General features: G+C 40.3%; 1 protein-coding gene across 1 annotated transcript in view; it reads right to left on the bottom strand.

Moving 5' to 3' along the window:
- Nucleotides 1-8,348, bottom strand: part of LOC149442361 (uncharacterized) — an 86,867-nt gene extending 78,519 nt beyond the window's left edge. The window contains exons 1-2 of the mRNA XM_089656217.1: nt 8,255-8,348; nt 6,050-6,526 (exon numbers count right to left, since the gene is read on the bottom strand). Coding sequence (XP_089512343.1) covers nt 6,050-6,526; nt 8,255-8,348 — 571 coding nt within the window. The remainder of the gene's footprint in view (nt 1-6,049; nt 6,527-8,254) is intronic.
- Between the last annotated feature and the right edge of the window lie 10,163 nt (nt 8,349-18,511).

The raw sequence follows: 18,511 nt of genomic DNA on the forward strand, positions 1-18,511 counted from the left end.
GCTACTTCATCCAGAGACAGCCTAAAAGAACTTTCTTTTGATTGGTTGTCTCTCAGTGATAACTTTTTCAGTGGCTTACTGCTACTATCACCCAGAAGAATGGCCACCAATCTGAGGCCACAACAATAAGACTGTGAATGACAGTGGACTAATAAAAAAGAAGCAGAAAAGGTCATTGACAGAAAATATGTCATTGTTGAGATTTAAGTATAGGTATGCCAAACTCTCGGGATTCAAGAGTTGTTGGGTTTGTAGTATGCTCCACCCTGAAACAAAGAACATTCCTTTATATGCTGCATCAAAAAATGTGACATCAATGTTTATTGGTAATCTGAGTATTATCCTTACAAATGTTACTACAAGGCCTACATTTGCAGTGTTGGGAGTTATGATGGAACCTGAATGGTGTTTTCATTTAGGCAACAAATCAAATGAAGGAGAAGGATTTTGTAGTAAGTCTAAACTTGATGTCATTGGGAAAGCACCTGAGGATGATAACTTTGTACAAGTAAACACTACTAAGAATAGATGGAAAAAATACATAGAAAACATTACTAACAATGCATACCACAGAAAATATTATGGATTAGGCCGAGGTTTTATTAATCTAGCTTTAGTTGGTTATCGTAACCCAAATGTAAGCATTGTAAATAAATCAGTAGCTTTTACTGAAGGAGTCCAGGTATGTTGTGGGAAAACTTGTTATCCATGGATCCCCCAGGAACAGGAAGTATGGTGTTATTTAGCCACCTTGGTACCAATAATGGATGTCATGGGAGGGAAACACAGAAATGCTTTACTGGCTAGCAGTCATCCAAATATCCTTTGAAACAGGAATTGTTTAAAACAGGAGACCAAGTCTGGTCATGGTTCCCTTCATGGGCTGGGTGGGGGGTAGAATTGATGAGAAGGTTAAACAATTATTCCCTTATTATGGATCAGATTATAAATGAAACACAACTAGAAGTGAATCTTTTGAATGTTGAACTATGGACATTAAGAAAACAGGTGCTCATAAATGAAATGAAAATAGAACAAATGGGTGCAGCATTGACCGGTCTATGTGACTGACTGACTATGAGTATTGTACATGGATACAGAACACATCTACTGAGATTCCAGACTACTATGAAGTCATTGAGAATTATAGAGCCCAGGTAAATGCTTTACAAGCTCTAGCCCGATCCATAGCCGAAGATGGCTGAATGGATGTTTTAAGAAAGTAACCTGCTGATTTTGTTTTTTACTAATATTTATGTTCTATGTTGTTGCTAAACTTTGCATATGCATTTTTAACAAGTTTTTAGAGAACCCGGATGCATTTTGGAAACAACAACTCTGAAATTTGATGTGTTGTCACTATGTCACAAATGGGAGGAACTGTAAGGAAATATGTCTTATTAACTGGCATCAATTTTGTATGAGAAAAATTAATAATAGCGCCTATGGTCAAAATTATATAACTTACTAATAGTGTACCAGCTGCAAAAAATCACCATATATAAAGTGTACCAATAAATAAATAATTTGCGCTAGTAAATGTGTATAAATATATAAATATATATAAAGAAATCATCAAATCATAAGTCCAGAAAAAAAAATATATATGCCAATACCACAAAAAAATATAAAAAAAAAAAAAAAAAAAAAAAACTTTTAAGTGCAAAAAACTTTTGCCCTCCGTGAGGGCGGAGCTTGATTGATGTGACGTCATTACGTTTTTGGCTGCCAGCTACTGCGCATGTGCTGAGTAGCCAGGCTCGTTTATGTGATTGCTGTTATGCTGTTGATGCTGGTGTCGGCTGGGACACCTCTTGAGTAAGTGCAATGAGTACCTAATAAAGGAATTGGTTTTTATAATATTGCACCATGAAGTCTTTCTGTTTCTCTCGAGTGCTTGACATTTCCCCCCATGGATACGTTTGAAGGTGGTCCTTTATCTATTGGAGAAGTGGATTTTCGATTAACTACAAAGTTTTTCATCCTGTTATTTCGATCGATGAGGATCGTTGTGTTGCAGAGTTTCCGTTTCTGAAGATATATTTATGGATGATCTGCCATTATATTATCAAGGTTTTTTGGTGAAATTTTTCATATTTAGACACTTTTTTTGCACAAAAGTTTTTTGCACTTAAAAGTTTTTGTTTTTTTTTGTTTTTTTTATATTTTTTTGTGGTATTGGCATATATATATTTTTTTCTGGACTTATGATTTGATGATTTCTTTATATATATTTATATATTTATACACATTTACTAGCGCAAATTATTTATTCATCAATTTTGTATAATGCTTCCATTTTAGATGTGGGAACAGTTCGTTTTGATTTTGAGTTTCACTTGTAACACCTCTCTCGTTTCCTGACTTTAGTTTCTATTCTCAGTAAACAAAACTACCTTATATGGTGTTCATCAGCCATTTGTAGTTTATATCTTCTTTGATAAGAGTATAATATTTCATTGGTCGTTCTTGTTTTGTGTAAAACTGCTTGCACGCATTAAACTTTCAGAGATTTAGCTTGCACATTTTGGTGTCTGGAGCTTTATTTCTGCTGAATCCAGAAGGTTTAAAAATATTCAAGGACAATTGGGTTACAGACAGGAATTTACCCTTTCAGGTGCTATTGACATTAAATTTTCACCACATGTAACAACTCAAGCAATTCATACATACAAAGAAACCAAAACAAATAAGTTCAGAAATTAAGTTATGTGTTATGAAATGGAATGTCACAGGGAAAAAGTATTGAACACTTTAAGAAATGGAGATACAAAAAGGCATGGAAAGCCAAGACACCAGCTGAAATCTATCAGTAATTAGAAAGCAATACTGTCCCTTGTCAATGCAAATTATTATCAGCTCCACCTATGGCCTATAAAAAGGTGTCTCATTACCAAGGTGTCACACAACAAACAGAGCTCTCTCAAGACCTTCACAACCTTATTGCAAAACATATGGCATTGGTTACAGAAGGATTTCTAAACTTCTGAATGAGCACTGTTAGGGCCATAATCCGGAAGTGGAAAGAACACCATTTCACCATAAACCGGTCACAACCAGGTGTTCCTCATAAGATTTCTGACACTGGAGTGAAAAGAACTACCAGAAGAGTTGTCCAAAAGCAAAGGACCACTTGTGGAGAGATTCAGAAAGGAATTAAAATGTACAATTGTTTCAAAGAAAACAATAAGTAATGCACTCAACCTCCATGGCCTGTATGCATGCTCACCATGCAAGATTCCATTGCTGAAGAATAATCATGTTGAAGCTCATTTAACCACTTGCCTACTGGGTGCTTATACCCCCTTCCTGCCCAGGCCAACTTTCAGCGCTGTCGCACTTTGAATGACAATTGCGTGGTCATGCAACACTGTACCCATATGAAATTTTTATCATTTTTTTGAGACAGATAGAGCTTTCTTTTGGTGGTATTTAATCACCTCTGGGTTTTTAATTTTTTGATAAACAAACCAAAAACAACTGGAAATGTTTTTTAAAAAAAGTTTTTTCTTAGTTTCTGTTATAAAATTTTGTAAATAAGTGATTTTTCTCCTTCACTGATGTGCGCTAATGAGGCTGCAGTGATGGGCACTGATAGGCTGCACTGATGGGCACTGATGAGGAGGCACTGGTAGGTGGTACTAATGGGCATTGGCAGGCATCACTGATGGGCACTGAAAGGCAGCACTCACATATGGCACTGATAGGTGGCACTGATAGGAGGCCCTGACAGGCGGCACTGACTGGCACTGGCACTGACTGGCACTGTTAGGTGGCACTGACAGGCAGCACTGATGTGCACTGATAGGCAGTAATGACTGGCACTGATATGCGGCACTGACTGGCACTGATAGGCAGCAGTGAAATGCAGCTCAGATGGGCACTGATATGTGGCATTGATATGCATTGGTAGGCACTGATCAGTGGCATTGATGTGGTACTGATGGGCACTGGCAGGTGGCATTGATGGGCGCTGGCAGATGGCATTGATGGGCGCTGACAGGTGGCACTGATGGGGCTACACTGATAATCAGGACACACTGATCATCACTGCCCTGATGATCAGTGTACATGACCCGATCAACGGAAAGAGCCAAAGACATCGGCTCTGTCATGTGATCAGCTGTGTCCAATCACAGCTGATCGCATGTAAATAAAGAAATGCCGATTACCGGCTCTCCTCTCCTCACGAGCTGTCAGCGTGACAGCTCTTGAGGAGAGGAATGCCAATAACCTGCATTTCTTTATTTGCATGCGATCAGCTGTGATTGGACACAGCTGATCACATGACAGAGCCGATGTCTTTGGCTCTTTCCGTTGATCGGTGCTCCTGCAATGCAAAGCTTGCTTTGAACTGTCATGAGTGAGTTAAGTTCATGACAATTCAAAATAATAGTGATCTGTGATTGGTTGGAGCTGGTCACATGGTACAGGGTGCTGTGATTGGCCCCATGTATCATGTGAGAGCTGTGGACCAATCACAGCTCACCAGGAAGAGAAGCAAAGCTGTTATGAATCAGATTGGTTCATAACAGCTTTGCTAACATTGTGATCATGTGATCGCATAGTGATTATTGCAGGTGGGAGGGCGGGAGGGCGGCAAGCGGTTAATTTCCTTAAGCCACTGTTTATTAGCCCTGGTTTAGTTAGTTAAGATACTGCCGTCTTGTGGATATTTTGATCATGCACTGTTTTATTCTCTATGTTCCCTCCCATTTTTGTGATGTACAGTCAGGTCCATAAATATTGGGACATCGACACAATTCTAACATTTTTGGCTCTATACACCACCACATTGGATTTGAAATGAAACAAACAAGATGTGCTTTAACTGCAGACTGTCAGCTTTAATTTGAGGGTATTTACATCCAAATCAGGTGAACGGTGTAGGAATTACAACAGTTTGCATATGTGCCTCACACTTGTTAGGGGACCAAAAGTAATGGGACAATTGGCTTCTTAGCTGTTCCATGGCCAGGTGTGTGTTATTCCCTCATTATCCCAATTACAATAAGCAGATAAAAGGTCCACAGTTCATTTCAAGTGTACTATTTGCATTTGGAATCTGTTGCTGTCAACTCTCAAGATGAGATCCAAAGAGCTGTCACTATCAGTGCAGCAAGCCATCATTAGGCTGAAAAAACAAAACAATTCCATCAGAGAGATAGCAAAAACATTAGGCGTGGCCAAAACAACTGTTTGGAACATTATTAAAAAGAAGGAGCTCAGCAACACCAAAAGACCCGGAATTAAAGCTGACAGTCTGCAGTTAAAGCACATCTCGTTCGTTTAATTTCAAATCCATTGTGGTGGTGTATAGAGCCAAAAATGTTAGAATTGTGTCGATGTCCCAATATTTAAGGACCTGACTGTATTTCCGCTTCCTTTTCACTCTGTCTTTATTGTGATCAATATGGCTGCTAATATTTAGGTCACCTCTAATCTGCTCACCCCTGGGAACACATTACCATGTTTTGACCTGCAAATACTGTCTTTTTCAATCATCTGCTTCATCTGTTGTCTGCTATAACTGCTGCATGCAATAATGATTTTTGTGGAAGAGAAAACCGGTGTTTGGTGAGTTCAGCTATCTGATAAAGACTGTCCGCGGTAATTGTATCTGCTTATACAGGTCAGGCATAGAGGTCTCAGCAAGGGTTAAGGCACTAATACAACAGTTGGAGTCAGAATAGAAGTAATGAAGATTAAATGTAGCATGGACAGAAGTCAAATCTCTATATTCAGCCTGTGACTGGATCGCTGAGGGAATCAAGGACATGTCATTTTTCACCATAAAAAATAAGCTATTTTAGTGTGCCTAGAATATGCTAAATTGGCCTCTCAGACCAGCATTATCACATGTCATTTTAACATTCCTTCAATGCAGCTTGATATTAAGGCCAAAATCTTGGATGTGGTATTAATGCCACTGAGGGCTCCACAAAAGCTCTAGGCATTCAAATGATCCAATTTTTTCTGCCATTGGGTCACTTTGTAGAACCAGTTAATCAATTACTTTCTTCAAAATATGTGACAAACATATCCTTACCTGAATTACTCCGTTCAAGTTTTCTTTTCCTAGCAAGTATTGGTATCTGCTCTGTCTTTGTTGAAATTGTTTTCATCAGCTTTGCTAGCAGGTTGGGGTCTTTGACATCAATCGAGTAACAATTCCTAGCAACAGCTGGAGGATCAATCTGCGTTTTATCAAATGTCAAAAGCACAATCCTATCCAAGTAATCCACTCTGAGGAGTAAGTTCCGAAATGAAGAAAAAACTTTGTCCTTATACACTGGCACAATAGTTGTTGGGATTATAGTAATTGGTTTACTCAAGGCTGGTATAACATGTTCACCACCATATATGTCTCTGGATCCAAGGTAACATTTAAATCCATTTGATTCAAGACGTTTAACAATATTCTCAGTCATATACTCATCAATCTCCCTTTGCTTTACATTCTGTGGTGATGGTGCAGACACTATGTAAGCGTCATAGCAGAATAGTTCATGGAATGTTAAATCAGCTGTGAAGAAAATAAAAATAAAAAAGCGGGTTATATAAGAAATATTCATGTGTATGAAAGTTCATCTGCCAATAACTGAAAGAAAATAAGTATAATACATTCACAATAAGAGTGGTTGACAACATGTACTCCTAAAGTGCAATGTTTCAAACAATAGTGCCGCTCTCCTAAAAAATATCATATACTTAAACTATAATTTTTCAAAAATATACATTAGTGATATAAGTCCTTTGTGTTAACGTGAAACAAAATATATCCAAATAATAAGTGACCATTAAATCTACTATAAAAAGTGATCAGTCCAAACGTGAAAAATTCAAAAGTGAACAAATCTCCATTCCAAGTGACTTGTTATTGTGATCTCTATATGCACTCACCTCCTTTGATGCCTACTAAAGGCAAATCTCGCTTTTGTTCAACTATTGAAACTTTGGATCATATATTGCATCATAACAATAATGGTGAGTATCTCCCAATTGCTGCTGGAACGTGACTCTCCTCTCTTATTCACACCACCGCAGGAATCCCTCGTTTAATCTCCTCCCAATAATTTTTCCTCAGTATAAAGAAGACATAAACATAGTGCCTTATCCTTACATTAAAAGACCTTTATTGTGTGCCCATATACACTCACATATATTAGGAATATCAAGCGTTTTAGTTAAAACATCCACGATCTCTTACAGCCAGCGTGTCTGCCGTTCAGCATATGTGCCTGCCTTCCTTGGGTTGCCGGGTGACGTCAAGGCTCCTCCCCTATGCGTTTGTCAGGAATGGACTCAGCACTGGTGGTGGGACTCACCTGCCGTGTGGGCTGCAGTACCAGGGCTCACCAGCGGGTGCTCTCAGCAACCAGAAGCTCACTCCTGCAGTCAGCCATCAGCTGAAGCTGATTGCAGGAAGTGTATTTAAGTAGGACCAGGCCTGTGATCAGCGCCTTGGTGTATTGTTTCCCATGAGCCCCTGTACCTGGTATCCTGTGTTCCTGTTCTGCTGACTATCTGATTTGTTGCTGACCCTGCCTGATCCTGACCTCTGCTGACTTCTCCTGCTTGATCCCTGGCTTGCCTGACCATCCTTCTGCCTGATCCTCTGTACCGCGCTGCCCGTGAGTTACTGAATCCGGCCTGTGACCCTGACTATTCTCTGCTTACTCCTCTGGTACCTCGCTGCCCGCACATTGTTGACCTGGCCCGCCTGACTACGCCTCACGCTACCCAGACGATCCATCCATCCATCCCGCACGGATCGCTCCATCAGTAAGTCTGCCAGCCTCTTCATGTCAGGCTTTCCCACGGTACATACCCTCGGCGGACCCCTCTACCACAGTTGGGTGCACTCAGGGGCCGCGACCTGGTCTCAGTCCTGCGCCAAGTCCATCCCCACCATCAGGGGCTCTGGTGAAAAGGCAGACTGGGGCTTAGACTCCGCGCCCTCGGGAATCCCGTTCTGTGGGTACTTGAGATCCCGCCGGGCGGTGCCTGACAGTGCCTAACGGCCTGCCTGACCATTCCACCTCTCCAGCCCTGACTACGCCTGTGTTCCTGAAGCCTGCTACTTCCCTGTGTCAGTCCACACATTTCTGGTCATACCCGGATCCCTAACAGCATTGCGCTGCAGATGACGCAGCTTCATCAGGGGGATATCCCCATGATGAAGCTGCGTCATCTGCAGCGTAACGCGTAGGGGAGGAGCGTCACGTTCCAGCAGCAATTGGGAGATACTCACCATTTCTGTTAAGATGCAATATATGATCCAAAGTTCCAATAGGTGAACAAAAGCGAGATTTGCCTTTAGTAGGCATCAAAGGAGGTGAGCGCATATAGAGATCACAATAAGAAGTCACTTGGAATGGAGATTTGTTCACTTTTGAATTTTTCACGTTTGGACTGATCACTTTTTATAGTAGATTTAATGGTCACTTATTATTTGGATATATTTTGTTTCACGCTAACACAAAGGACCTATATCACTAATGTATATTTTTGAAAAATTATAGTTTAAGTATATGATATTTTTTAGGAGAGCGGCACTATTGTTTGAAATTTTATATATACACATTGAGTAAGTGTTTTTGTGCTGACGCACCTTGTTAAAAATAGGTAGTGGCTCACAAGTTATTTAAACAACTCCTAAAGTGGAATGTGCCCTAAAGCAGAACTTCAGCAAAAAAATTATAAATTATGAAAAATAAAATGATTTCCTATTATTAGATAATTATTTGGAACTGCCCTGCAGTACTTCGTTTCCACCGCTAGATGCCTTTAGTCTTCCAGTTTGAATGAAGGCCAAAAACATTCAACCCACTTTCTCTGAGTTCAAGCTATCAAAGACCCACCCCTGATCAGTGCATGGACAATGAACGAGAAGCAGGACTGTGATGAGCTCCTCACTCTGGCACTCTGATCTATCCTCTTTCAGCATGCTCATTGTCAGCTCATGAACTGATTGGCTTCTTGCGCTGCTTCTTGCCCTCCTATTCTAAAGTGGCTGATACCAAGTCAAATTAACCACTTGACCTCCAGAAGGTTTTACCCGCTTCATGACTAGGGCATTTATTCAGCACTGTGCTACTTTAGGTGGCAATTAAAATTAAACTGGCGCGACCATGCAACACTGTGCCCAAATGAAATTTATATAATTTTTTTCACTCAAATAGAGATTTCTTTTGGTGGGTTTTTTTTTATTTTTTTATTGTTGAACTGGATGGACTTTTATCTTTTTTCAGCCAGACTAACTATGTAACTATGTATTTGATCAACCCTGGGTTTTTTATATTTTTATTATATGAATGAAAAAAGACAGAAAATTTTGAAAAATAATATATTTTCTACTATATGTTGGAAAACATATCCAATTCTTTTTAAATTTAGGCAAGAATTTATTCTGCTACCCATCTTGGGTAAAACAAAATCCTGATAAGTGTATATTAATTGGTTTGTGTGAAAGTTTTAGTGTCTGCAAACTATGGTATATATACTGGAATTTACGCAGTTATAGACTCTATACTTGCAATAGCGGTGATCACAGAATTATAGTGTGACTTTGATAGTGTGACAGGCAATCTGGTGCTAACTGACACTATCTGGGAGGGACACAAACTGACTAAATGACACTGACACTAGTGTCGCTAGTGCCACGAATACAGTGATAAGATATAATAATATACGGTGTATTAATGACACTCACTTGGAAGGGGTTAGCATCAAGAGCAGTTAAGGGGTACCTGTGTGCCTAACAAACGTAATCTATGTAATATGTCGAATCCCAGCCACGGCACCTCCTGCCTGGAATTTGCATGTTCACCCTGTGCCTGCGTGGGTTTCCTCTGGGTACTCCGGTTTCCTTCCTCACTCCAAAGACATGCTGGTAGGTTAATTGGATCCTGTCTAAACTGGCCCTTGTATATGAATGTGAGTTAGGAACCTTAGATTGTACACCCCTTGAGGGTTAGGGACTGATGTGATTGTACAATATATATGTAAAGCGCTGCGTAAATTGACAGCACTATACAAGTACCTGAAATAAATAAATAATGTACTGCCTTTACTCACAGATCTAGCTGTTCTTTGTACAAAGTCTTGTGTTTGTGCTGTGATTGCCCATAGCTGATCAGCAAAATCATTGGCTGAAACCTGCTGACAAACTCATGCTGTTTCCAATAACATCACGAGTCAGCAGGGGATGAGCAAGCGGACGGCAAGCAGTTAAAGGAAAAGTTCACCTTTTGATAAAAAATAATAAATGCACATTTTTTTTGCAGATAAAAAAATCTGCATTTATTATTTTTTGCTGAAGGATCCTGGAAAGCATTACACCAGCAATCAGCAGATCATTGGTGCCATGCAGGTCTCCTGCAGATCTGTCAGCATATCTGGTTGCCTGTACAGGATGTACGGGTAAGCAGATATACTGACAGGAAGATTCAATGAACTACCACGGTGCTCCACAGATCCGTGGTAGTTCATTGATAACTAAAAGTCGACAGCCACTAAGGCTGTTGGGACTTGTAGTTCCTCATTCACAGAGCAGTGACGTGGTCTAGCAGGTGGAGACCGGAGCCGTGTTTTTAAAAATTTTACAGATAGTGGGGGGAGAAGATCCCCCGCTAGCTGTCAAAGCAGGGGATTGGCAGGGAGCGAAGGCTGTTGCCTTCATAACATGTTGCCCTGAATATGGGTGTAGCATGTAACATGTTATGAAAGATGAACTTATCCTTTAAACTCCAATCAAATATAAAAGGCACAAATCAATGCAGATCTGTATTCATTAATATCTAATTAAATGTATTTTAAATGCAAGCAATGTAAGTACCTTCATTTGATTTGGTATCAGCCTGTGGGAGATGATGCACTGAAACAGCTAAAGGGAATGCTTTATCTTGGAAGAAAAAAGGAAAATTTCTCGATAAAGCAATGCCAGCCTGAAAACTTGCATCAACCAAAGAACCTTCCTGCTGTAGGTTAAGCAAGCTTCCATTGACTGAGTATGTGAATGTAGAGCACTACCCCCTAAGGGGTTCACAATGAATTTGGGTTCCCCTATAGTCCAGCCAGTCAATTAGCATTTTCCACACAGCTTTCATCCATAAACAGAAATCAGGCCTTAAGTGTTGGTTTTGTTATTTTATTGAGGGGATTAAACTTAGATGGGGTAAGGGGTATATAGGATGCTCAAGGGAACTGAAATCTGAGGACAACCTCCTGAACTATTCACAGCTTATTTTCTCTGATGTAGTCTATGTTGGAGTGCTAGCCAGCAGCTCCTAGTTGTAATACCCCAGACCTAGATGACTCCTCTTCACGCAGCAATCTGGAGACTTTCTCTCTGAGCAGCGGATCTGGCTCCTGTTCCTTTAAGTAAGGTGTACAGTCATTAGCAGATGGCTAATCTGGTTTCCCACCAGAGTGCTCCTTCCCCTATCCACCCAGGGGGTGCAGGTGTACTCACTCAGATCCTCTCCTGCCCCGCTTGCAAAATGGCTGCTGCTACCAGGCCTATCAGCTGGGCTGCTCCTTTCCTACCATACAGGTGGTCCTCTCTCAGGGGGCCAGTGAGTCCTGAGTTTTCACCCTTTCCAGCTCCAGGCTCACAGGCAGGCACCATCCCACCAGGCCTCCTGGCAGGCTTCCACCTCCAGCCTCACATCTTACTGCTTCTCTCTCCTCTCCCACCACCCCTCTCCTGGCTCTTCCATTTTCAAGGGAGTCTCAGCCCCTTGCCAAGTTTCCTGTTGGAGATCGGCTGAGGTCCCTGAAGATCCACCCACTGCTTCCAAGGCCCTTCTCCGAAAGCCACAGAGCAGAGGGAAATTCCAGAGAGACTGACCTGCAGAGTCTCTCAGCCCTGACAAGAATGTGACCCCTCTGGCTATTACACCTATTTAAGCATTATGGTCTAGCTCCCCCTAGATAAACTAGGAGGGTGATAAAAATGTATTGTTCCATGTCACTGTCCTTAGTACAGGCCCTCCCTTCAATCAGTTTGTGTGTGTAGAAAATCCCTGTTTCATTTTCTGTGTCTGTTGATTCCCTTTTCTGTGTTTGCTGTAAGCAGTGCCTTCAGATATTTCTTTTTAGTATCCCTTTAATTGATTTTATCTGCTTATCTTTAAGATAAAGCAGTGCCATACCACTCCAAGGACAAATGTCAACCCACTCCTTGTTACACCACTTGATAGTAATAAATGTCTTATCAGAATAGAAAAAACACACCTACATCTGAAAATAAATACCTCATTCTACAATGAATATCAATGTTTATTATGAGAAAGAAGCTGACTAATGTAGATTATTTGGGGATAATGGCACTGATTTCCTGCATTCTTCAGGAAACTTGAATGAGAGACAGGATATTCTCATACTTTACAACTTGGAGAAACAGTTTATACCATTATTGATAAATGAGTGCCACAAGTCCAACATTTTATTGTACACTATTACTTAAACACAATCAAAACTAATGGAAAAATGTTGTTGTAGTTTTGGAGAGAGTGAGGAAGGGATAGAAACTCTGTGAGTTTTTTTATCATTGTTTATCTCTATTTGTCATTGGAAGTGGCTTCCCTGTTAGATTACTTTCCCTCTGCTGCTGCCTGGTGACAACTCAAAAACAGTAGATATTGCCTCACTTTCTAACCTTGGAAACGTAGTCACAGTATTAAAAATGAAGATGAATCTTCCTAATGGAGTCAAATACAGCATCCAGTGATTGACAGGTATTCCAACGCTTCCTCACTCTACCCAAAATTACAAATAATATCTAAAGTAGTTGTAAAGGTTTACATAAAATTGTGCCAGTGCAGTCTGAAGATTGGCCTCAATGGAAAAGATGTGGGGTAAGACATTATTTAACACATTTTTCAGTGCAAGGCTTACATACGCTATAAGGATATGTAATATGAACTATACGTTAATGGTTTGTTATCTAAAAGCCTGGATGCTAAATGTTAAATGATTGGATGCAGGGCTTCAGATATTATTCTATCCCAGGTACATCTGAATGGTGGTGCATTTTTGTACACGCTGCACACCTTGTAGCCCTCAGTTTTTTTCTTTTAAAAACTTTGCTAGATGCTGTCTGTATTAAGAACTACAGTACATTGTGACTGTACAGAACAGCAAATAATAGAAATGAGAGATATTTCATGCTTTGTGAACTATAGTGAGTCTTCTGACTCCTCCCCACATCTGAAGCACACATTTTTCATTGACGCTCAATGAGAAGGGGAAGCCATTCACCATTTAAAGCCTTGATATCCATTTATTAAGCTCTCTATCAGACTATGCCTCCTGGTTAGGGCTGCATCAACCAGGTGCACAGTATGTATGATGGAGAATTTAACAAACAGATACTAAGACTTTCAAATAGTGAGTGGCTTTCCCTTCTCCATGCATCAGAGATCAGTGAGGATTATGGTGTCCGTTTATAAACCAACGATAAATGATCGCTGCTCAGTTCTCCGGCATCCTCGGAGAACACAGTTCTCATGTGAATGCCATTTATGAAGCATATGTAGATCAGTTCTCCAAACGAAGGGAGAACGGTCTACAAACGCTGGGAAACGGCTGATTTTACTATAATCTCGCGAGATTACAGTAAAAGATCAGTTTACTAAACAGTGGTAAATTATCTCTGCTTAGTTTGCGGTCCCTCCCATTCTCCAGCTCTGGGCTGGAGAATCTGGAGGGAGAACACAGATCTCCAGTGAAGAGCTGAACAGTTCTCCTGGGTGTCATAAACTCTGAATGACCAGAGAGTAGCTGCGATCCTCTGAATCACAGCTATTTTTTGTGTCATAAACGGACACCTAAGTGCCTACAGCAGATGAATACATCTTGTTTCACACAAATCTCGTTATAGTTTATTAGCTGAATTTAACCACAAATATTCAGAAGTGGCTGGGCTATTGAACATTTTTTTTTTAACTTGTCACGGCTATTGAATTTTGAGGCTCAGTGTTGTCCACCTAAGCCCCAATTCACATGGATCTCCCACATGTGTTTTATTTAAATGCAGGAGGAATTGATCTGGGAAGTATAAACAAACATTTTACTTCTCCGATCAAGCCATCCTGCATTTAAATGCGCTAACATGCATTTACACATCCTCGCAGTATCTAATCCGCCTATGGACACACAAACACATTTTTCTAAATTCAGCTGAACTTAATTTACTTGAACAGAAATTAATGCACAACAAGCATTACACCATGTAGGGTACACACATACAGATGTTAGGAGACACACTAGAGCTCTAGTATAAAACTCCCAGCATTTTCCTGCTCACAGGGAACTGAGGGTGGCGTATACAGTCAGCAGTAGAAGTGAATGGCTGTATGCACTTGTACTTGTAAATGTATATGCTCTTTTGCATTGGTGCTTACCTGCACATTTGCATATGACATATTTTCCAAAATGTGAAACCTCTGTGTTCAAGAAACTGCCTGGAGTTTTATGGCAGATCTTCCTTGTGCCTGCAATCATCCATGTGCATGTACTCTTAAAATTAGGGTTTCCCCGTTTTTTTTTTTATCGATAAGTACCGATACTTGTTGTACTCAAGTACTTGCCAAAACCAATTACTGATACCTTTGTGGTGCGATTTGAGCCCATACAAAATGAATGGGCTCAGATCGCACTGCACAGAATCACATGTGATTTGAACAGGAATTCAGTGTGATTTGAGCCATTCATTTTGTATGTCTCAAATCACACAACACCTGCAAGAAAACCGCATGTGATTAGGACAGGAATTACACTGCATACCTGTTCAAATCACATGTGATTCTTTTCACTGTAGTTTGAGCCTATTCATTTTGTATGGGGTCAAATCACACCACAATGGTATCAGCTTTAGGTATCGTAGCATTTACAGGAGTACAAGTACTCATGCAAATGCTCAGTATCAGCACCGATACTTACAGTCATGGCCGAAATTGTTGGCACCCTTGATATTTTTCCTGAAAATCAAGTATTTCACACAAAAAAGGTATTGCATTAACACATGTTTTGCTATACACATGTTTATTCCCTTTGTATGTATTGGAACAAATATAAAACAGAGGCAGAAAAGCAAATATGACATAATGTCACACAAAACCCCAAAAATGGGCTGGACAAAAGTATTGGCACCCTTAACTTAATATTTGGTTGCACACCCTTTGGAAAACATAACTGAAATCAGTCGCTTCCTATAACCATCAATAAGCTTCTGACACCTCTCACCCGGAATTTTGGACCACTCTTCCTTTGCAAACAGCTCCAGGTCTCTCTTATTGGAAGGACACCTTTTCCCAACAGCAATTTTAAGATCTCTCCACAGGTGTTCAATGGGATTTAGATCTGGGCTCATTGCTGGCCACTTCAGAACTCTCCAGCGCTTCTTTGCCATCCATTTCTGAGTGCTTTTTGACGTATGTTTGGGGTCATTGTCCTGCTGGAAGACCCAGGATCTTGGACGCAAACCCAGCTTTCTGACACTGGGCCCTACAGTGCGACCCAAAATCCTTTGGTAATCCTCAGATTTCATGATGCCTTGCACACAGTCAAGGCACCCAGTGCCAGAGGCAGCAAAACAACCCCAAAACATCATTGAACCTCCACCATATTTTACCGTAGGTACTGTGTTTTGTTCTTTGTAGGCCTCATTCCGTTTTCGGTAAACAGTAGAATGATGTGCTTTACCGAAAAGCTCTATCTTGGTCTCATCTGTCCACAAGACGTTTTCCCAGAAGGCTTTTGGCTTACTCAAGTACATTTTGGCAAACTGTAGTCTTGCTTTTTTATGTCTCTGTGTCAGCAGTGGGGTCCTCCTGGGTCTCCTGCCATAGCGTTTCATTTCATTTAAATGTCGACGGATAGTTCGCGCTGACACTGATGCTCCCTGAGCCTGCAGGACAGCTTGAATGTCTTTGGAACATGTTTGGGGCTGCTTATCCACCATCCGGACTATTCTGCGTTGCAATCTTTCATCAATTTTCCTCATCCGTCCACGACCAGGGAGATTAGCTACAGTGCCATGGGTTGCAAACTTCTTGATAATGTTGCGCACTGTGGACAAAGGCAAATCTAGTTCTCTGGAGATGGACTTGTAACCTTGAGATTGTTGATATTTTGCCACAATTTTGGTTCTCAGGTCCTCAGACAGTTCTCGTCTCCTCTTTCTGTTGTCCATGCTTAGTGTGGCACAGACAGACACACAATGCAAAGGTTAAGTGAACGTCTCTCCTTTTTATCTGCTTTCAGGTGTGATTTCTATATTGCCCACACCTGTTACTTGCCCCAGGTGAGTTTACAGGAGCATCACATGCTTGTAACATTCTTATTTATCCGCAGTTGTGAAAGGGTGCCAATACTTTTGTCCAGCCCATTTTTGGAGGTTTGTGTGACATTATGTCGAATTTGCTTTCTTTCCTCCCTTTTTTTGTTTTGTCCCAATACACACAAAGGGAATAAACATGTGTATAGCAAAACATGTGTTAATGCAATACGTTTCGTGAGAAATACATGATTTCCTGGAGAAATATCAAGGGTGCCAACAATTTCGGCCATGACTGTATACCAGTATCAGAATCAGCGCAAACCTGCTTAAAATAATTACATGCATTTATATGTGTTTAGAAATGCCCTATGAATGCATATAATTGCCTGCCCATGTAAATGAAGCCTTACCCTACTGCCCTGATCATTGAAGCACAAGTGTCATTATGGTAAATACAGCCCTGACTGGCTGCACCTTCCAGATCTGGCCCATGTCACTTCTGTTTAGTGACATGGCATTTTTAAGCTATAAAAAGCATTACCATTAAAACATTACAGGTAGGAACAAGTCCAGTAAGTGGTAGTCTTATAAATTATGCTGGTTATAACTATAAAGCTTTCCGATACCAGAAAAGAGTTTCTCTCTGAATGTCAATTCTCTTTGTGATGCTTGGTGTGCTTCATCTATCTGTTCTTTACTAGCAGTGGAAATTGCAAGAAAAACAATATGCATATAAATTAAATGTAAACACGTAAAAGCAATTAATATAATACTGTATACGTAATGTTGTGATGTAATTCTAGTTTTTTATTCTAATTTCCAGAACATCTTTTATAGAGAGTGTTTTACATTTTCTCACAAATGTTCCTTGTTTTAAACTAAAGGCAGCAAAATATAATACTTTGTAATGATCACCAAATATAATATAGATATAATAACTATACTTGCCATTGCCAATAGCTCTCTGCCCACAGTCAGGGCATATCCCTGTGTCAGAGGAACTCATATTTTATGGTCTACAAAAGGAAAAGTCTTTGTTAGAACATTTTTGTGTCACGCTTTACTAACATTTATATCACAAAACATATTCATACAATCATTTAGAATAGTGCTGTCCAAGCTTTAATGCAATAAAATAATTTTAAAGGGTGGTAGAAGCCAGTGGTTCCATCAGAGAGACCTTTTGTAGAAAATCTTCCATCTGAGATTGGCTTGTTGCGAAAGATTAACTACCATTTTTAGGGAAAACACTGCTGAATGCCTAGCAAGAAACTGCCCTGTATGGAAAAGAGTTTATTGTGAGAGACTGTCATGTTAGAACAAATAACATGAGATATTGCCATGTTAGAATACCATGTATGTAACGGAACCAGTATTTCCGTTATAATACCGCTTCCCTGTCTGAACACCGACCACAGACACCACAGCAGACCATGCAAAACTACACAACACCAGTCTTGAAGGAAACCAGGAAATAGACTAGTTTATTTTAACACAGACACAAGATATAAACATTCAAGGGAACAACCCCACCTCCCTGCATAATGACACAGGGTGGGGCTATCTACATTTAGTAACAAGAGACACACCAACAGACAGTTCCATCAGGAGGGAGGGCTGCTGGAGACACCCCCACCAAGCCAATACACATAAACACATACATCCCATAATAGTTTACTCCCAAGCAAGATACACAATAGAACAATGAGATGCAACCACATGGCATTACACAATCAACAACCCCCACCCCAATATTAGGAAAGATAACCCTGTACCCCTAACAGGCACAGGGTGACTTACACATAATAGGGATATGGGGAGCTGAGACAGGGGTCTCCCCACCTCTCCAAAGTGAGCTGTGTTCCATGAGACCCCCACCCAAAGTCACTTCCATCACAATGTGCATGAAAGTCTCTGTAGAGAGAAACTGCCAGACAGCTTCCCATATTATGAATTGACTACTACCACACTATATATTAATAAGAGAGACTGTCCTGTTGTTTTTTTTTTCTTTGTATAATCAATGTCTATTGAACATTTGAATTATTGAACAAGTAATAAAGAAAAAGACAAAAAGGCACAAGAGTCAGTGGCACTGTATAACAGAGCCAAATCAATGTAGTTACATAGTACAGCTCAGAATTTAAACAAAGCATTAGAGTTCAATACTGTAACATCCAGTGAGAGGTCAAAAGTATATGACAAATAATAAATGAAGAGAAT

The sequence above is a fragment of the Staurois parvus genome, unplaced genomic scaffold, assembly GCF_062004578.1.
Source record: "Staurois parvus isolate SC_StPar_1 unplaced genomic scaffold, SC_StPar_1.0 ptg000894l, whole genome shotgun sequence".
NCBI classification, from domain to species: Eukaryota; Metazoa; Chordata; class Amphibia; order Anura; family Ranidae; genus Staurois; species Staurois parvus.